Source organism: Scyliorhinus canicula, chromosome 9, assembly GCF_902713615.1.
Source record: "Scyliorhinus canicula chromosome 9, sScyCan1.1, whole genome shotgun sequence".
Classification (NCBI taxonomy): Eukaryota; Metazoa; Chordata; class Chondrichthyes; order Carcharhiniformes; family Scyliorhinidae; genus Scyliorhinus; species Scyliorhinus canicula.
Genome location: NC_052154.1, coordinates 99,274,634 through 99,296,431, shown reverse-complemented (window position 1 = coordinate 99,296,431; position 21,798 = coordinate 99,274,634). Strand labels below are relative to the sequence as shown.

Genomic DNA, 21,798 nt, shown 5'->3' with positions numbered 1-21,798 from the left:
CTGCATGCAGGGGGCAGATTTGCAAAGCTGGAGGATCTGGAGGAAGAGTAGCCCAGGGGGAACAGTTTTAGGTAACTGCAGGTTCGGGATTTTGTGAGGAGAGAGGTGGCGTCCTTTCCTGGGCTGCCGCCCTTGGGGTTGCAGAATGAGGTACAGTCGAAGGAGGAGGGGAAGGTATCCGAGGTAAGAGGAATTGATGGACTGGGAGGGGGCCCTTGTGGAAGGGGGAGCTGGAGGCGGGACATGGGCTGAGGCCCTGCAGAGGGTGAATGCGTTCTCGCCGTGTGCGAAGCTAAGCCTATTCAGTTTAAAGTAATTCAAAGAACAAATATGACGGGAACACGGATGATAGGTTTTTTGAAGGTGTAGAGGTTAGGTGTGGGCGGTGTGTGGGGAGGTCCACGAATCACGTCCACAAGTTTTGGGCAAGTCCGAAACAGAAGGGGTTCTGCCAGGGATTGCGGACATAAAGACCGAGGTGCTGGGGTGAAGGTGGCCCCGAGTCCAGAGATAGCGATATTTGGGGTGTTGGAAGATCCATGTGTCCAGAGGGTGAGAGAGGCCGATGGCTTGGCCTTTGCCTCCCTGATAGCTCGGAGACGGATCTTGCTCGGATGGAGGAACTCAGAGCCACCAAAAGCGGAGGTTTGGGTGAGCGACGTAGCAGAATTCCTGAGGGGAGAAAAGGTCAAGTTTATCTTGAGGGGGTCTGGTGATGGGTTCACCCGGAGGTGGAAGCCTTTTATTGACTTCTTTAAGGAGGATTGAAGGGTCAGCAAAGGGGGGGAAGGAGGGGTAAAGGGGTTAAAATGGGGATGGCAGGATGGGAGAAGGTGGGTGATATTAGACAGCGGGGGCGGAGTGGGAGTTGGTTATTTATAATGTTGTATGATTATTCTTCTGCTTTTGTTTGTTGTATAAAAATTCCATGAATAAAATATTTTTTAACCAACAGCATGGGGTTAGATACAAAGTAAAGCTCCCTCTATGCTGTCCCCACCAAACACTCCCAGGACAGGTACAGCACAGGGTTAGATACAGAGTAAAGCTCCCTCTACACTGTCCCCGTCAAACACTCCCAGGACAGGTACTGCACATGGTTATATACAGAGTAAAGCTCCCTCTACACTGTCCCCATCAAACACTCCCAGGACAAGTACAGCACAGGGTTAGACACAGAGTAAAGCTCCCTCTACACTGTCCCCGTCAAACACTCCCAGGACAGGTACAACACAGGGTTAGATACAGACTAAAGCTCCCTCTACATTGTCCCATCAAACACTCCCAGGACAGGTACTGCACATGGTTATATACAGAGTAAAGCTCCCTCTACACTGTCCCCATCAAACACTCCCAGGACAGGTACAGCACAGGGTTAGACACAGAGTAAAGCTCCCTCTACACTGTCCCCGTCAAACACTCCCAGGACAGGTACAGCACAGGGTTAGACACAGAGTAAAGCTCCCTCTACACTGTCCCCATCAAACACTCCCAGGACAGGTACAGCACAGGGTTAGACACAGAGTAAAGCTCCCTCTACACTGTCCCCGTCAAACACTCCCAGGACAGGTACAGCACGGGGTTAGATACAGAGTAAAGCTCCATCTACACTGTCCCCATTGATGTGTTGGGTATGCTGGGTCTGCGAGGACTGCGTTTACTGTAGCAGTGAGAGCGCGGGAAAACTAGTGCCCTCTGGGTTTAAATATAGGCCGTGTCCTGTCTGGTGATTGGCTGCTGTGTTCTGTGTGTTCATTGGTCATCCCGTGTGTCAATCAATGCCTGTCTGTGAACCATCATATACTTGTGTGTATATTATGACATTTCCCCTCTTTTAAAAAAAAATGTATATATGTCAATAAATAGTGAGTTTGTGTATGAGCCTGACTATTTACAAAGTATGTGAGCGTATTTACATGAGTAGGAGCCTGACTATATACAAAATACGTGAACGTATTTACATGGGAAGGTGTCTAGTGCATATAGAGTGCATACAACAAATTAGGAAGAAACAATATGTACAGATGTGTAAACGAAGCACAAGGCAATGCAACATTCAGTCTATAAGTTCAGTCTCTGTGGCGGGCAACGAATTCTGGTTGACCGAACAAGCATTTGGCTCTGTTGAGTCGGAGGTCATTCTCGTGGATCCTATGGAACACTCGCTTGAGGCGATCGATGTGTTCCCGCGGAGTCGTGGACCAGACAATGATGACATCGACGTACACTCGCACCCCCTCGATGCCCTCCATCATTTGCTCCATTATTCGGTGGAACACCTCCGAGGCAGAAATGATGCCAAAGGGCATCTGGTTGAAACAGCAACGACCAAACGGGGTGTTAAATGTGCAGAGCTTTCGACTGGATGTATCCAGCTGTATTTGCCAAAACCCCTTGGAGGCACCCAGCTTCGTGAAAAGCTTGACATGAGCCATTTTGCTGGTTAGCTCTTCTCGCTTAGGGATAAGGTAGTGTTCCTTCATGATGCTACGGTTCAAATCATTGGGGTCGATACAAATGCGAAGTTCCCCTGACGGTTTTCTGACACAAACCATGGAGCTAATCCAGTCCGTGGGTTCCGTGACCTTAGAAATGACGCCCTGGTCCTGGAGGTCTTGCAGCTGCTGTTTGAGGAGGTCCTTAAGGGGTGGCATCACCCGACGGGGTGCATGAATCACAGGTGTGGCATTCGGTTTCAGAAATATTTTGTATCTGTAGGGGAGTGTGCCCATACCTTCGAAGACGCTGTGGTATCGTGCTATGATGTCATCTAATTGCGTTTGGAAGTTGGCATCTGGCGAGGCTGATGCCTCAGCGAGCAACATGGTGTGAACCTGCTGCACAAGATTCAGGATTTTGCAGGCCTGAGCACTGAGCAAGGAAGCTTTTTTGGACCCTACAATTTCAAAACGCAGGGTGGCTTTTGAAGAACGATGGGATACCACAAGCTGGCATGAGCCACTGGCAGCAATGGCGTTGCCATTGTAGTCGAGAAGCTGGCAGGCCGATGGAAGAATGCTCGGCTTGACGTGGATGGTATCCAGGTCAGACTTCGAAATGAGGTTCGCTGAAGCGCCGGTGTCCAGCCTGAAGCGTATGCGAGACTTGTTGACCGTAAGGGTGGCACACTACTCGTCGTCCGGATCAATGCTCATCATTGGGAGTTGTTTAGCCTATTTTTTTGGAAAACATCATATGCTTGGTGATGATGCCCACCCGGAATGGGGATGTGAGATCCTCGGTGTCTGGATCTGGAACCATGTCGGAGTCGGAGTCTGCAACGGATTGCTGCACTGACCGGACGTTCCTGCGCTGCAGCTGGGATCGCCTTGTGGTGGGCAGTTGAGCAGATCTGCACAGGGCTGCGTAGTGGCCAAGCTTGCCACACTGGCGACAGCGTCGAGATTTTGCGGGACATTGCCGCTTTAAGTGGGCGGAGCCACAGTTATTGCACGTCATGGCGCCAACGTCAGAACGCTCCGTGCGCCACCGCGCATGCGCGGTGCGGTTGAACGATGTGCGCAGTTCGGTCGTCGGCCTTGTCGTCCCCTCGGTCGTTGCGCGCATGCGCAGGAGCCCGGGAAAAGCGCGCAAAATGGCAGCCCTCATCCAGACTCAGGTCCTGGAACTGTTTTACGGCCTGCACCCGCTCCGCATCGTGGGGGCCTTGCCGCGCCGTCTCTGCCGCCTTGATATGGGAGTACCGGTTATTAGCGTGCTCATGTAGGGCGCAGGTCTCGATGGCGATGGTGAGCGTGAGCTGCTTAACTTTAAGGAGCTGCTGGCAAAGGGGATCGGAGTGGACCCCGAAAATGATCTGGTCGCGAATCATGGAGTCGGAAGTGGAGCCGTAGTTACAGGGTTGCGCGAGGATGCGGAGATGGGTTAAGAAGGACTGAAAAGGTTCATCCTTACCCTGAAGCCTCTGCTGGAACACATAACGTTCAAAGCTCTCGTTGACTTCGATGTCACAGTGGCTGTCGAACTTCAGCAGGACTGTTTTGAACTTTGTCCTGTCCTCACCTTCAGCAAAGGTGAGGGAGTTAAAAATGTGAATAGCGTGGTCCCCGGCTGTAGAGAGGAAGAGAGCGATCTTCCTGGCATCCGATGCGGCTTCGAGGTCGGTGGCTTCAAGATACAGCTGAAACTTCTGCTTAAAAATCTTCCAGTTTGCACCGAGTTTGCCAGCGATGCGGAGCAGCGGGGGAGGGTGGACGCTGTCCATGTTACCGGATGGCTTATCGCTGGTCAAAGGCAGACTATCTCAAGGTAGGTCCGTCAAACTCTAACATGACTCACTGGTACCATGATGTGTTGGGTATGCTGGGTCTGCGAGGACTGCGTTTACTGTAGCAGTGAGAGTGACAGGCTTCCAACATTTGACGAAATGCAACTCTATTTTATTGAACTCTTAACTACTATACATACTCTAACTGTGGGTTGACACTATGCTGAGTTGACTGGAGATCTGAGGCTAACCTGACCAGACTATCTTACTACCATATGGTGGATGTTCTAGCTGTTGCTCACAGGCTCTGACTGTCTCAGAGGCTGCATCCCAAGAGCATGGGCAAACTAGTGCCCTCTGACTTTATAGTGGCCGTGTCCTGTCTGGTGATTGGCTGCTGTGTTCTGTGTGTTCATTGGTAATCCCGTATGTCAATCACTGCCTGTCTGTGCACCATCATATACTTGTGTGTATATTATGACACCCATCAAACACTCCCAGGACAGGTACAGAACACGGTTAGATACAGAGGAAAGGTGCCTCTGTACTAAATCAATGAAGCACCCCCAGGACTGGTAGAGCACAGGGTTAGATACAAAGTAAATCTCCTTCTACACTGTCCCCATCAAACACTTTCAGTACAGGTACAGCACGGGTTAGATACAGAGTAAAGCTCCTTCTACACTGTCCCCATCAAACACTCCCAGGACAGGTACAGCACGGGGTTAGATACAGAGTAAAGCTCCTTCTACACTGTCCCCATCAAACACTCTCAGTACAGGTACAGCACGGGTTAGATACAGAGTCCAGATAAAGCTGCCTCTACACTGTCCAATTTAATACTTCCAAGACAGGTACAGCACCGGCTTAGATACAAAGTAAAGCTCCCTCTATGCTGTCCCCATCAAACATTCCCAGGGCAGGTACAGCACGGGGTTAGATACAGAGTAAAGCTCCCTCTACACTGTGCACATCAAAGTCTCCCAGGACATGTACTGCATGGGGTTAGACTGGGATGGGCATAGTAAGAAGTCTTACACCATCAGGTTAAAGTCCAATAGGATTATTTGGAATCACTAGCTTTCGGAGCATAGCCCCTTCATTAGGTGAGTAAAGGAGCCATGCTCCGAAAGCTTGTGATTCCAAATAAACCTGTCAGACTTTAACCTGGTGTTGTAAAACTTCTAACTGTGCACAGGATTAGATACAGAGTGAAGCTGCCTCCATACTGTCCTATTTAACACTCCCAAGGCAGTACAGCACTGGTTCAGATATAGAGTAAAGCTCCCTCTACACTGGCCCATCAAACACTCCCAGGATAGGTACAACACAAGGCTAAATACAGAGTACAGCTCCCTCTACATTGTCCCCATCAAACACTCTCAGGACAGATACAACACAAGGCTAGATACAGAGTAAAGCTCCCTCTACACTGATGCCATCAAACACTCCCAGGATGGGTGCAGCACAGAATTTGAAACGGAGTAATCCAACCTCTACACTGCGCACATGTTGAGCCTTTGCAAACCTTGCTTAATTGCCTCCTTCTGAACCATTTTCTAACAAGCTATTCAGTGTGCTGAGATTAACTGGTGAATGGGTTCTAGGATCTCAAATCCACAGAGTGTTTGAAACAAGAACTAGCAAATGAAACTTTGAAACTGCTGAACTGGACTGGATCCTGTCATGATATGCAGACATGCAGATAATGATCTACAGACAGGCACAGACAGGCAGCTAATAAACACAGAGAACAGGACATGACCAATGAGCAGGCAGGACACTCAGGGGTGGTATCTCACTATAAAAGGCATGAGGCACACACACACCGCCTCTTTCCACTGATGAACATCTACAGAGTGAGTCAGGGTGTATTTACAGTATCACACCTCCAGCACGTGGCTAAGAGCTAGTCTGGTTCAGTCAGACAGAGTAACCACACTTAGGTTAGCAGAGAGTCGAACTCATAGAGAACTGTGCTAACTGTGCTACTGGTTCAATAAATCAGATTGAAATAATTTCAAGGTCTGGAGTATCTTTTGGTTAAAGCTGCATCCAGTTGCAGCCTGTGTTATCCCAGAGTACATAACACAACATGCTACCAAGAGACTGCTTAATCCTAGATCTCCTGGCAGAACGGTAAAAACAAAATGTGAAAATTTGAATAAAAGTTATTTTTTTTTTTAAATAAAAATTTCTGGGCAAGTTCATCCCAAACACCACAAAACACCATGGCCATACAAAACCTGGTGAAAAAGTCCACTCCATTTGAGTGGAAGGCAACACATCAGGCAGACTGGTTGGAGCTGAAAACCAAGCTCACCACTGCACCCGCCTTGGCATTTTTCGACCCAGACAGGGAGACAAAGATCTCAACAGATGCGAGCCAGGATGGCATCGGTGCGGTGCTGCTTCAACGCGATGACACTTCATCCTGGGCACCGGTAGCCTACGCACCAAGGGCCATGACGCCCACTGAAACAAGGTATGCGCAAATAGAGAAGGAATGCCTAGATCTTCTCACTGGCATTCTCAAGTTTCATGACTATGTCTACGGCCGCCGACATTCACTGTCGAGACGGATCACAGGCCTCTGGTCCACATTATCCACAAGGACATGACGTCTCGGTTGCAGCGCATCCTCCTCAAACTCAGAAGGTACGACTTTGACTTAGTGTACACGCCTGGCAAGGAGCTTATCATCGCTGATGCATTGTCCCGCTCCATCACATTGTCTAGTGAACCGCTAGAAATCATCCGGCAGATTGAATCACAGGTACAGCTGTGTGCTAGCACCCTCCCGGCGTCTGACAAGAAGGTGCTTCGTATCCGCGAGGAGACAGCCAAAGACCCCCTCCTGAAGCATGTCATGCACCACCTCAGCAATGGCTGGCAGAAAGAGCAGTGCCCTCAGTTTTACAATGTGAAGGTCGGCCTGATGGTGATTGATGGTATCCTCCTCAAGCTGGACCAGATTGTCATTCCACTCAGTCTCCAGAACTTGGTGCTCTGGCAAATCCATGAAGGACACCTGGGCATTGAGAAGTGCAGACGCAGAACCAGGCAAGCTGTCTACTGGCCCGGTATTAGCCAGGACTTCTCAAACATGGTCCTCAACTGTGCGACCTGTCAACGCTTCCAGCCAGCGCACAGCAACGAGACGCTCCAGCAGCATGAAATCGAAACCTCCCCGTGGTCCAAGGTTGGCATCGATCTCTTTCGTCGTGACTACGTGTTGATTATTGATTATTTCTCCAACTACCCTGAAGTCATGAAGCTCTCAGACCTCACATCTCGGACCGTCATCAAGGCCTGTAAGGAGACTTTCTCCAGGCGTGGTATTCCACTCACTGTCATGAGTGACAATGGCCCGTGCTTCAATAGCCACAAGTCTATGTGGTTGCCAAGTCATACCATTTCAAACATGTCACTTCCAACCCACACTATCCGCAGTCCAATGGGAAGGTTGAAAAAGGGGTGCACATTGTGAAACAGCTCATCTGCAAAGCCGTGGATTCTGCTTCTGACATCTACCTCGCGCTGCTTGCGTACAGGGCAACCCCGCTGTCCACTGGCATGTCGCCGGCTCACCTCCTGATGAACAGGGACCTGCGGACAATACCTCCAGCCATACAGTTGCCCAACCTGGATCACCTCCCGGTGCTGCAGAAGGTGCAGCAGCTCTGAAACCAGCAAAAGCAGGGCTATGATGCTCATGCCACCAATTTGCCCGTGTTATCCCCGGCAGACACTGTCAGGATCAAGATACCAGATGGTGGCTGGTCTGCTCCAGCTGTCGTTGTTCGACAGGCTGCATCCCGCTCTTATGTTTTACGTATGGCTGATGGTTCTGTTGTGCGACAAAACAGACGGGCACTGCGCAAAGTTGCCTGCCCGCAACCACTTTCTTCTCTGTTTCCTTCCGTTGTTTTGCCACCTCCTGATACCTCGAACTACGAGGCCATCAATCAGGCTTCCATCCCGCCTGTCAAGGTGCCGTCGTCCCCACCACCACCTCTCCAGTGGTCGTCGAGGATCAGACGCAAGTCCCAGAGACTGGACTTGTGAACATTTGTTTTGTTTGCTATGTTCTGTTTTCTCACATTAGATAGCTGTCTTCACATGTAAATACGATCACAGATGCCACCGCTTACAAATATGTTAATAGGTGCCACCACATGTAAGTACGTTCCCATCTGCCAACAAAAAAAAAGGGGGGCGATGTCATGATATGCAGACATGCAGATAATGATATACAGACAGGCACAGATAGGCAGCTAATGAACACAGAGAACAGGACATGACCAATGAGCAGGCAGGACACTCAGCGGTGGTATCTCACTATAAAAGGCACGAGGCACTCACACTCCACCTCTTTCCACAGATGAACATCTACAGAGTGAGTCAGGGTGTATTTACAGTATTAGACTTCCAACACGTGGATAAGAGCTAGTCTGGTTCAGTCAGACAGAGTAACCACACTTAGGTTAGCAGAGAGTCGAACTCATAGAGAACTGTGCTAACTATGCTACTGGTTCAATAAATCAGATTGAAATAACGTCAAGGTCAGGAGCATCTTTTCGTTAAAGCTGCATCCAGTTGTAGTCTGTGTTAACCCAGAGTACATAGCACAACAGATCCAGGCAACAGAAAGCCTCATGGATGCAGAGGTGACCGTGCCCAGTCAGAGAAAAAAGCGCAGAGAAATAGCCAAGGAATTACTGGAGACACATTTGCTGTTGTTGGGAGACTGAGCCAGAATCTCTCCCTCCCTTCCTGTAGGATGGTCCGGAACTGGTAGGTGTCGATGCTGGTGTAAGGGGAGAGCGTTAAGGACAATTTTAGCTGATGTAGGTCGATGTATCTGCCCTGTGGTGTGTGAATCTTCCCCAGGGCGTCAAGCAGACTGTGTTCCTGTGAATAGGAGAACATAGCAATTAAAGACTGGAATAATCTTCAACAGTTCAACTGTTAGCACTAAGTGCAAATGCAGAGCCACTCAAATACAGCATGACAGGTCAGATGCTGGTAAATACTGTTGGATAGCAACCAAAATGTTTTCACTGAGCCGACGACACCTTCCCATAAACATCCCATAAACAGCAATAAGCAAAACTGACACTACCCCTCACAATGAATAACTGATCCTCTGACCAGGCAGATGAGATTTTGTTGAACATGTCATCTAAAAGTGAGACCTTTCACAGTGCAGCACTCCCTCAGTACTGACCCTCTGACAGTGCAGCACTCCCTCAGTACTGACCCTCTGACAGTGCAGCACTCCCTCAGTACTGACCCTCTGACAGAGCAGGCGTCCCTCAGTACTGACCCTCTGACAGTGCAGCACTCCCTCAGTACTGACCCTCTGACAGTGCAGCACTCACTCAGTACTGACCCTCTGACAGCGCAACTCCCTCAGTACTGACCCTCTGACAGTGCAGCGCACCCTCAGTACTGACCCTCTGACATTGCAGCGCACCCTCAGTACTGACCCTCTGACAGTGCAGCACTGCCTCAGTACTGACCCTCTGACAGTGCAGCACTCCCTCAGTACTGACCCTCTGACAGTGCAGCACTCCCTCAGTACTGACCCTCTGACAGTGCAGAACTCCCACGTACTGACCCTCTGACAGTGCAGCACTCCCTCAGTACTGACCCTCTGACAGTGCAGAACTCCCACGTACTGACCCTCTGACAGTGCAGCACTCCCTCAGTACTGACCCTCTGACAGTGCAGCACTCCCTCAGTACTGACTCTCTGACAGTGCAGAACTCCCACGTACTGACCCTCTGACAGTGCAGCACTCCCTCAGTACTGACCCTCTGACAGTGCAGCACTCCCTCAGTACTGACCCTCTGACAGTGCAGCACTCCCTCAGTACTGACCCTCTGACAGTGCCGCACTCCCTCAGTACTGACCCTCTAACACTGCAGCTCTCCCTCAGTACTGACCCTCTGACAGTGCAGCACTCCCTCAGTACTGACCCTCTGACAGTGCAGCACTCCCTCAGTACTGACCCTCTGACAGCGCAGCACTCCCTCAGTACTGACCCTCTGACAGTGCAGCACTCCCTCAGTACTGATCCTCTGACAGTGCAGCACTCCCTCAGTACTGACCCTCTGACAGTGCGGCTCTCCCTCAGTACTGACCCTCTGACAGCGCAGCACTCCCTCAGACTGACCTTCTGACAGTGCAGCGCTCCCTCAGTACTGACTCTCCAACAGTGCAGCACTCCCTCAGTACTGACCCTCTGACAGTGCAACACTCCCTCAGTACTGACCCTCTAACAGTGCAGCACTCCCTCAGTATTGACCCTCTGACAGTGCAGCACTCCCTCAGTACTGACCCTCTGACAGTGCAGCACTACCTCAATACTGGCCCTCCAATAATGCAGCACTCCCTCAGTGCTGACCCTCTGACAGATAACACTCCCTCAGTACTGACCATGTGACAGTACTGTGCCTCTGAAAATGTAACAGTCCCTCAGTACTGACCCTCTGACAGTGTGGGACTCCCTCAGTATTAACCCACCGACAGTGTAACACTCCCTCAATACTGACCCTCTGACATGCAACGCTGCCTCAGTGCTGACCGTCTGACAGTGTGGCACTCCCTTAGTACTGACCATGTGACAGTACTGTGCCTCTGAAAATGTAACAGTCCCTCAGTGCTGACCGTCTGACAGTGTGGCACTCCCTCAGTATTGGCCCACCGACAGTGTAACACTCCCTCAGTCTGGAGCCTCTGACAGTGCAGTACACAATCCGCTATTTTGCTCACACGGGCATTTGCAGACTTCTTCAGTAAGCTTCCTGACTGATTGGGACCCTTGCCTGTCATTCAAACTAAACCCATGCAAGAAACCTGTCAAATTAAAACAGCGCACTCTGTGATGTTAAAAACTATGCAGCATGCACGGAACGATGAACCTCTGGGATTCCCAACACAAACACTTGCCCTCTGTCTCCATCGCGCACTCCTAGCAAGATTGTGTCCAGCTTACCTGAATGCTTCCTGTGGACTCAACTAAAGGTATTGAGAAAAATGTAATTGATTTGGTTTTATTACCCCCCTTGTCTCCTCTGCACATTACTGAGAGTCAGCTGCATGTATATACCCATTTTCTATCAATTGGCAGTGCTCTGCAATCTGCTCACTTTGGCTCTTCATATCCTAACCCAAGAGAAAAAAATAAAAGGGACTATTTGGTGGGAGAGGGATGTGGCACTGTCATTTCGATGTTAAATCTGTATTCTTAAAACATCCAGACCTGGTATAGACAGATAGAGAGAGAGATGGAGAATGTCCTTGTTCATGTCTGTGTCACTCTCCTCTCTCATCCCCCACTCCATGGACAGAATGTTATGATTCCTTCCACCAATGGGATCAATGGGATTTTCGAGTCCTGCCGAAGTCAGTGGACTTTTGAATGACCTGCTGAATTTTATGGCTCTGGCCCTGCCAAAACAGGCCTACAAAATTCTGCTTGTCACGTATTTTGGTTAAACTCTACTCTTTTTGAATGGAAGTCTCAAAGCTGGAGGCTAGGTGCGGGATTTTCCATTGGCTGACGCCAAAATCAAGAAATGCGATTGGACGAAGAATCGGGTCTGACACCAAAATCGCAGCAGACACCGATGTGACGGCAAATCGCAATTCACCATCATCTCGACAGCGGCGTCAATGTGGTCTGGAATGCATGTACAGTAAACATTGTTTGCATGTCATTAGCGGGCCTGACCCGGTATTTATGAGGCCTCCATTATTCGCCGCCTCCGATGGGCTGAGTTCCCAATGGTGCGGTTCACTTGTGCTTTTAAAAATCGTGAAACCGCCATCGTGGCTGCTGAGGGAGAGAGAGGAGGTAGGACATGGAGAGGCGTGACTGTGGGCTGCCAGGCCAGTCACTTGTCGGGTTGGCTGGGGTTGGGGGGGCTTTCCAGGGCCGGGAGGGAGGGGGATGACGGGGAAACAGGCCTAGTGGCCAGGGTGACCCCCACCGCGGGACTGGGGCGGTGCCCAGGCATGGACCGCCATTACAGCAGCCTGCAAATTAGCCATCTTGCTGTGCACCCCAATGACCACCAAACTTGGCCCCTGATTCTGCAGAATGACACCAGCCATTTGGATCCCCCAGCCCCACACCCCAGCCTTTGCCTTAACCCACCCCCCTCACCCAGCCGCCACCCACCGGTGGGACATCAGGCGGCCCACTCAAAGGCCCAGTGTAGCCCCTATTGGGCCTTCAGGCAGAGGCTGCGGAGAGTGCCACTGGCAAGGGCAGCACCAGCTGATGGTGCCCCTGGCAGCAGGGGCAGGCATCAGGCCAGAGGCCTCCATGGTGCCGGCCATGGACAGGGGTGTGAGGATGTGGGGGGGAGGGGACATCCGTGGGGGGAGCCCACAGTGCCAACCGGGGCCACCGAGTAGCCCTTGGGACCTGGTTGGGCACGGGGGTACGCACCAAGCTAACATGTTGGCCTTTCACCCCCTGCAGACAATGGATATTGGAATTCAACCAGCAGTGGTGGCCTTCCTGCTGGTCGCCGCAGCCCTGGGGGATGCCCGGCAGGTGTACAAGCTGGCGCTGCTCGAGGAGGAGAAGGAAGCTGCAGCAGCGGAGCTTCCAGCAGCAGAGCATGCCCCAGAGGAACAGGTGGTAGCTGCCAGGATGTAGAGCCGGCCACCCAACAGGCCGAAGAGGAGGATGTGCCAAGGAGGCACTGTATGAGACCTTATGTGTACCGGCCCTCCTGTCATTTGAGGACCTGCTGGACCAGGGATCCCATTGAAGACTATGGCTGAGCAGGTAGACAATGCAACATATCTGCCAGATCATGGCACACCTGGCATCGTGGAGGTATGGGGAAGGACACCCGCTCCCGGTGGCCGTCAAGGTGACAGTCGCCCTGAACCTTTACGCCAAGGGGTTGATCCAGGTGCCGAATGCGAACCTGTATGGGATTTCACAGACCTCAGTGCAAGGTCCAACTGCGCAATGACGGAGGCCCTATATGCACAGGTGGCTCAATACATCCATTTCAATGTGGACCGAGCCCACCAGGATACCCGGGCAGCGAGGTTCACCGCCATTGACGAGATGCCCGGGTCCAGCGGGTGATCAACTAGATGCATGTCCCCCTACGTACACCTGGAGATGATACAAACCAAAAGAGGTTCCACTCGATGAACGTACAGCTGATGTGTGACCACCAGCTGCGCAAAATACATGTCTGCGCCCAATACCCGGGCAGTGCGGACAACACCTTCATCCTGGCACACTCTAGGAATTCTGACATGTTGTGGCTGATGACGTCTATCCGGAGGCCACAGACCGATGCCAAGACCCACTACACTGACGCCTACACAGCGACGAGGGGTGTGACTAAGTGGTTCTTCGGGCACTTGAAGTTTCGGTTCAGGTGCCTGTATAATGCTGAGAGGGTTGCCCACATCATGGTGGCCTGATGCATCCTCCACAACTCGAGCAGTATAAGGGCGGTGGGCTGGAGGAGGAGGATGAACGCCAGGCCTCGTCTGATGAGGAGGATATGGGGGAGGGGGAGGATGGGCAGCACAGTCAAGGGAGCCCGCACGACATGTGCGCACAGGATGCTTTGATCGCCTCCAGGTTCACCGACTTGGGGGCAGGACTGGCCAGTGGCAAGGGCACCGCATCCCACCCCCACATCTGGCCACCCTCCCTGCCTGCAACTCCTTCCATGACACATAACTGCTACACTACAGTGGTGTCAGCTCTGGGTTGACAGTCTGGTCCCCGGGAGGAAGATGAGGACAACCCACTCTGCGATAAGCTCTTGTGCTCTGCGTCGTATGATGAGGTCTGACTGCTGCACACAGTAGCACTTTCCACCATCTACCTGGGTGATCCCTGCATGCAAGCTGGCCATTCCATTACACAGTCCCATCAGATCCCTGGATAACGGTGGTGGGGTTTGGTCGGGGGTGGGGGCAAGATGGGGAGCACGGGCCACTGACAATATCCGCCAATTCCACCCCACCTACGCACTCCCTCTCTGGCCAGCTCAAACTAGCCCACCCCTCACACCCATCTAACAGAGTACTGAGGCAGTTTGTAACAGTGGTAACAGGTGTTTAATTTGACAACGTACACACAGATTTGAAATGAAATGAAATTAAAATCGCTTATTGTCACGAGTAGGCTTCAATGTAGTTACTGTGAAAAGCCCCTAGTCGCCACATTCCGGCGCCTGTCCGGGGAGGCTGATACGGGAATCGAACCGTGCTGCTGGCCTGCTTTAAAAGCCCGCGATTTAGCCCAGTGAGCTAAACCAGCCCCTAGCCCCTACAACTAAACTGCGCCCTGCACCTGTGTCAACTTAACTGGTGTCTGTCTGGCCTTATGGCCCCTAATGCTACATCTAGGAGGCTCCCGAGATGGCACATCAGGAGTGGAGGCAGCCTGCTGGATTCTCGCCCTGCAACTTGGATCCCCGTTGGGGGCGGCTTCTGGGTGAGATTGGGCCTGGTGCCGCCGGGCTGCTGCTCAGGTGTCCTGAGTGGTGTGGTGCCGTGACATATACAATTTTCCAATCCAGAGGGACTATTCCTGAATCTAGGGAACTCTGGAGGATTATAGATAGGGCAACTACAATGTGCTCCCCTACTTCCTTCAAAACCCTTGGATGTAAAACATCAGATCCTGGGGTTTTGCCATTTATAGTTATGATAATTTTCTCAACATATCTAGTTAGTGATATGTTGCTGTACTTACGTTAATTGTATTAAGCCCCTGTCCTCTGTCTGTTCCAGGCAGCCACTACCCTCACACATCTCCTCTAAACTTTGTCCCTTGCACCTTCAACCCATGTCCCCTGATAATTGACTAATTTGCCCTGGGAAAAAGCTTCTGGCTATCCACTCTGTCCATGCCCCTCATAATTTTATACACTTCTATCCTGTTGCCCCTCAACCTCCACCATTCCAGTGAGAACAAACCTAGTTTATCCAACCTTTCCTCATAGCTAATGCCCTTCATACTAAGCAACATCCTGGTAAACCTCTTTTATACCCTCTCCAAAGCCTCCACATCCTTCTGGTAGTGTGGTGACTAGAATTGAAAACTATGGGTATGATTCCCCAGCCACATTGAGCAAAATGAGCCCGTGAACAGTGGGAAAGGCTGAAAATGAGAACTGCATGTGATAATATGCATAAGCAATCATGTATATAATGATGTAAATGACCTCCGACCAGCAGGTGGAAGTGTAAATCTACAATGTGACAGTGTACCTCAAGGAGTTGGGAGACAATCGAGTTAGTGGATAATCATACTTGCTCTCAGATAATTCATCGGTATTAGCAGTTTGTAATATATTTCTTGTAGTTTTCTTTACCATGCATTTGTTTTATAATAAAATACTTTTACCAGTCAAGAACTAGACGTTCTACTGTGTATCAATCCTACCGGCCAAGCACCAGAATGTAACATGGTACCAGATTGGAAGATCTACTAAGAAAACAAGATTCCTTGAAGATCAACTAAAGATACTTTGAAGAAGAAGAATGTAAAAGAAAAATCTTCTACTAACCTCATGAGCTACTGGCAACTAGTACTCAAAGCAATGTTAGACTTCAAGGTCCAGGATGGAAGGTTTGAATGCACCATTCGAGTTGCTGGTAATGTAGATGAGAATTGCCGTGTATTCAAACACCAAATCAAACTCTATGTTTCAGCTCTTAGTCCGCAGACTCAGAAGGAGATAGATCACCTGGCTGCATGGTGCACCGAAAACAACCCCTCTCTAAATGTCAGAAAGCCCAAGGAACTGATCATTGACTTCAGGAAGTATAGCACGACACCCCCCCCCCCCCCCCCACCCCCCCCCCCCCAGTCTACATCAATGGCTCTGAAGTGGAGATGGTCGATAGCTTTAAGTTTCTAGAGGGGCTCACCAACAGTCTGCCCTGGTCCACTCACGTTGATGCAACAGTCAAGAAAGCCCAACAACGTCTGTACTTCCAACGGAAGCTTAAGAAATTCGGCATGTCGGCATCGACTCTCACAAACGTCTACAGATGTGCCATAGAGAGCATCCTATCCGGCTGCATCACAGCTTGGTATGGCAATTGCTCGGCCCAAGATCGCAAGAAACAGCAGAATGTGGTGAACTCAGCCCAACGCATCACACAAGCTTGCCATCTGCACATTGATTCTGTCCACACCTCCAGCTGCCTCAGGAAGGCAGATAGCATTATCAGAGACCCCTCCCACCCAGGCTTTTCCTGCTTCCAGACCCTTCCATCAGACAGAAGATAGAGAAGTCTGAAGACCTGCACATCCAGACATAGGAACAGCTTCTTCCCCACAGCTGCTAGACTCCTCAATGATTCTCCCTTGGACTGATCTGTTCCCTGTAAGAACACTATTTACGATGTCCTATGCTGCTCTTACTCATGTATTTGCTTTGTTTGGGCCCTTGTTCCGCACTGTAACCAATCATTGTTTGTCGATGTACCATTTGTCAATGTACTCAGACGATTATTCTTTTTTGTCTACTATGTACGTACTGTGTACGTTGTCTTGGCTGCAGAAAAATACTTTTCACTGTACTTCGGCACATGTGACAATAAATCAAATCAAATCAAATCAGGCACAGCCTGATGAGTGGTGCACAGTGTTGCTGCATCACTGTAGCAAGTCCACAAGCGATATAAATATTTAATACATTCGTTTTCAATAGCTAGGCGAATAGCAAGAACTTTGAGGAAATTGTAAAGCAATTTCATCGGAGTTGCACTCCAAGACGTTTGAGCGCTACATATTTCGTACACACACCCAGAAGGCAAGTAAATCATTTGATAGTTTTCTGACCAAATTGCGATTGAAGGCATAGTTGTGTCATTTTGCTACCCCACAGTCGCCAATGATCCACGATCAGATCGTGTTCAGGATTTGAAATGACAAGGTATGTAAGAGGCTGAGAGAAAATGAGCTTCAGCTTGATGATGCTATCAAAATTTTTCATGCCAGCGAGTTAGCTGCACAGCAGATTAGCACTTTGAATGACACAAAATCAATCAACGTGATTAATGAAGGGGTAGCATGGTGGTGCAGTGGTTAGCACTGCTATCTCACGGCGCCGAGTGCCCAGGGTCGATCCCGGCCCTGGGTCACTGTCCGTATGGAGTTTGCACATTCTCCCCGTGTTTGCATGGGTTTCGTCTCCACAACCCAAAGACGTGCATGGTAGATGGATTGGCCACATTAAATTGCCCCTTAATTGGAAAAAAGGAATTGGGTACTTTAAATTTATTTTTTTTAAAACAAGGTTGATCAAGCATGTCTCGGAGACACGTTCTTCGTTGACATGATTTCTAGTGAGGACAAGGATAGTAAAGGCATGCAAAATGAAAACGCTTTCATGAAGATTTTCAGCAATAGTGAAGTAAATACAAATACTCCAAAAGACAAATGGACAGTTCCATTAATGATTAATTACAAATTAATTAACTTCAAACTCGACACGAGAGCGAGGGCCAACCCAATCAGTCTGTCAGATTTAAAAGAGCTAAGAATTAAACTGCAAGTGTTAAATATAGCAGTACTACTGAAAGACTACAACGGAAATGAAATTACCACGCGAGGAGCATGCGAGCACAATATAACAATGAAGAACAAAGTTCACACAGTAAAGTTTTCCATTGTAGAGCGGAACGTGAGTCTCTATCAGGAGTGGAAACGTGTGAAGCACTTGAGCTGGTTGAGCGAGTTTACAGTGCAGACTGTGCAGTAACCAGACAAAATCAAAGAATTCATAGAATTTACTATGCAGAAGGAGGCCTTTCAGTCCATCAAGTCTGTACCGGCCCTTGGAAAGAACACCCTACTTAAGCTCCACACCTCCACCCTATCCCCCTTTATCCCCGAAACCCCACCTAACCTTTTTGGATACTAAAGGCAATTTATCATGGCCAATCCACCTAACCTGCACATCTTTGGAATATGGAGGAAACCAGAGAACCCGGAGGAAACCCACGCAGGCACGGGGAGAACGTGCAGACTCTGCACAGACAGTGACCCAAGCCAGGAATCGAACCTGGGACCCTGGAGCTGTGAAGCAACTGTGCTAACCACTATGCTAGCGTGCTGCCCTCATCAGTAGATTCCATTCTGAAGCAATTTCCTAGGATGTTTTAAGGCTTTGACACTTTACCTTTCATGTATCGAATCCAGTAATACACTCACCAAGTCGTGTACCAGCTCCATTGAAAAATAAATTGAAGGATGAGCTAGAAAGGATAACGGCTTTAGGCGTAATCAAATGAATAGAAGAACATACAGTTTGGGTTAACTCTATGGTATGTGTCAAGAAGAAACATAACGGTGGACAAATAGAGGAGGTTGGAGTGGCAGAGGGTAATAGATGAGATGTTGGAGGTAGATAGGAGCTATGCAGAAGATGGGGACCCAGCAAAGTTGGAAAAGAGGAAGGAACTACAAGCGCGCTTTGACCGACTATCTCCTAGGAAGGCGGTGCGCCAAATGAGGCGAGCAAGGAGTGCCGTTTACGAGCATGGAGATAAGGCGGTATGTTAGCAGGTCAGCTTCGGAGGGAGGCAGCGGTAAGGGAAATTGTTCCAGGTGAGGGACAGGGCAGGGAGGTTGGTGGTGGCTCTGGATCTGATTAACAAGGTCTTTGAGGAATTCTACGAGAGGTTGTACAGGTCAGAGTCACCTGGGGGGAGACCGGGAGATGCAGGAATTTCTAGATGGGTTGGAGTACCCGAGGTTAGGGGAGGGGGACAGGGCTACATTAGAAGGAGCAATAGTGGAGCAGGAGATAAAATATGCGATTGGGAGGATGCAGACGGGGAAGGTGGCAGAGCCAGATGGGTTTCCAGTGGAATATTATAAAAAATTCAAGCGTAAGCTGACATCCCTGATGGTGGAGATGTTTAAGGAGGCGATAGGGAAGGGGGTGCTGCCACAAACTTTGGAGAAGGCATCGATTTCCCTGTTGCTTAAAAAAGATAAGGATCCGACGGAGTGTGGGTCGTATAGGCCCATATCACTTTTGAATCTGGACGCCAAAGTATTGGCGAAGCTACTGGCAGGTAGGCTGGAGGAGTGCCTCCCGAAGGTGATAGGTGAAGATCAGACGGGGTTCATGAGAGGGAGGCAGCTCCTTTCAAATGTTAGATGGGTATTGAACGTGGTTATGACACCGGCGGAGGGGGAAGGAAACAGAGATGGTTGTGGCATTGGACACTCAGAAGGCGTTTGACACGGTAGAATGGGAGTACTTGATGGAATTTCTGGAGCGGTTTGGGATTGGACCAAGATTTGTGAACTGGGTAAAGCTACTATATAAGGAGCCAAGGGCGAGTGTCGGCACAAATAACGTCAGCTTGAGATACTTTTCTCTCCACCGTGGGACTAGGCAGGAATGTCCTATGTCCCCCCTGCTGTTTGCAATCGCAATTGAGCCTTTGGCCTTTGCATTAAGAAGTTCAGGGGTATGGAAAAGAATGGTGTGGGAGAGGGGACAGAGCATAGGGTGTCCTTATATGCCGATGACTTGCTGTTATACGTGTCGGAACCGAGTGTGTCAATCGGGGGAAATATTGGAACTGCTTCGGGTGTTTCTCGGGGTACAAACTAAATCTAGACATGAGTGAGTATTTTGTGGTGTCTCGGCCGGGGGTGGGGGCAGGGGTGGGGGGGCTGCCATTCCGTAGGGCAGGGACTCACTTTAGATACCTGGGGGTGCAGGTTTCCCGGGGATGGAGGGGCTCCGCAGATACAACATTTCTCATTTCGTGGGGAGAGCGAAAGCTGATCTGGCAAGGTGGCATGGTCTCCCTCTGTCACTGACGGGTCAGATACAGGCAGTTAAAATGAATGTGTTGCCGCAATTTTTGTTTATTTTCCAATGCCTATCCCTCAGTATCTTCTCCAACAGTTTGCCTACCACTGACGTCAAGCTCACAGGTCTATAATTCCCTGGATTATGCCTGCTACCCTTCTTAAACAAAGGGACAACATTAGCAATTCTCCAGTTCTCTGAGACCTCACCCGTACTCAAGGATGCTGAAAAGATATCTGTTAAGGCCCCAGCTATTTCGACCCTCGCTTCCCTCAATAACCTGGGATAGATCCCATTGGGTCCTGGGGACTTGTCCACCTTAATGCCTTTTAGAATACCCAAAACTTCCCCCTTCCATATGCCGACTTGACCTAGAGTATTTAAACATCCATCCCCAGCCTCAACATCCGTCATGTCCCTCTCCTTGGTGAATACCGATGCAAAGTACTCATTAAAAATCTCACCAATTTCCTCTGACTCCACGCATAAATTCCCTCTTTTGTATTTGAGTGGACCAATCCTTTCTCTAGTGACCCTCTTGCTCCTTATATACGAATAAAAGGCTTTGGGATTTTCTTTCACCCTGTTGGCCAAAGATATTCCATGACCCCTTTTCGCCCTCTTTATTACGCATTTGAGATTTGTCCTACTTTCCCGATATTCCTCCAAAGCTTCATCAGTTTTGAGTCGCCTCGATCTTATGTATGCTTCCTTTTTCATCTTAGCTAGTCTCACAATTCCACCCGTCATCCATGGTTCCCTAATCTTGCCATTTCTATCTCTCATTTTCACAGGAACATGTCTGTCCTGCACTCTAATCAACCATTCCTTAAAAGACTCCCACATTTCAAATGTGGATTTACCCTTAAACAGCTGCTCCCAATCCACATTCCCTAGCTCCTGCCGAATTTTGTTATAGTTGGCCTTTCCCCAATTTAGCACTCTTCCTTTAGGACCACTCTCGTCTTTGTCCATGAGTATTCTAAAATTTACGGAATTGTGATTGCTATTCCCAGTATGGCCCCTTCCCAAGTTGGACTATTTACATACTGCTCTAAAAAGCTCTCCTGGATGCTCCTTACAAATTCTGCTCCATCTACGCCTCCAACACTACATGAGTCCCATTCAATGTTGGGGAAGTTAAAATCTCCCATCACGACCACCCTATTGCTCCTACATTTTTCTATAATCTGTCTACATATTTGTACCTCTACTTCACGCTCGCTTTTGGGAGGCCTGTAGTAAAGTCCCAACAATGTTACTGCATCCTTCCTATTTCTTAACTCTACCCATATTGCCTCAGTGCTCGAATCCTCCATCGTGCCCTCCTTAATCACAGCTGTGATATCATCTCTGACCAGTAATGCATCTCCTCGACCCCTTTTACCTCCCTCTCTATCCCTCCTGAAGCATCTATACCCTGGGATATTTAGTTGCCATGCTTGCCCTTCCCTCAACTAATTCTCAGTAATACCAATCACATCATATTCCCAGGTACTAATCCAAGCCCTAAATTCATCTGCCTTACCTGCTACACTTCTCGCATTAAAACAAATGCACCTCAGACCATCTGTCCCTTTGCGTTCATCATCTCTTCCCTGTCTACTCTTCCCCTTAGTCACAGTGAGTTTATTATCTTGTACCTTACTGGCTTTAGTTGCTGCCTCTTTACTGACCTCTAACTTCCTAATCTGGTTCCCACCCCCCTGCCACATTAGC

General features: G+C 49.5%; 1 protein-coding gene across 2 annotated transcripts in view; it reads right to left on the bottom strand.

Annotated features, from left to right (window-relative positions):
* Nucleotides 1-21,798, bottom strand: part of si:ch211-236l14.4 (SITS-binding protein) — a 274,084-nt gene that overhangs the window by 97,952 nt on the left and 154,334 nt on the right. The window contains exon 5 of one of the 2 annotated variants that reach the window (XM_038807329.1): nt 8,951-9,142. The exons of the other annotated variant lie outside the window; for it this stretch is intronic. Within the exon in view, the coding sequence (XP_038663257.1) occupies nt 8,951-9,142 (192 nt within the window). The remainder of the gene's footprint in view (nt 1-8,950; nt 9,143-21,798) is intronic. 2 annotated transcript variants of the gene reach the window in all.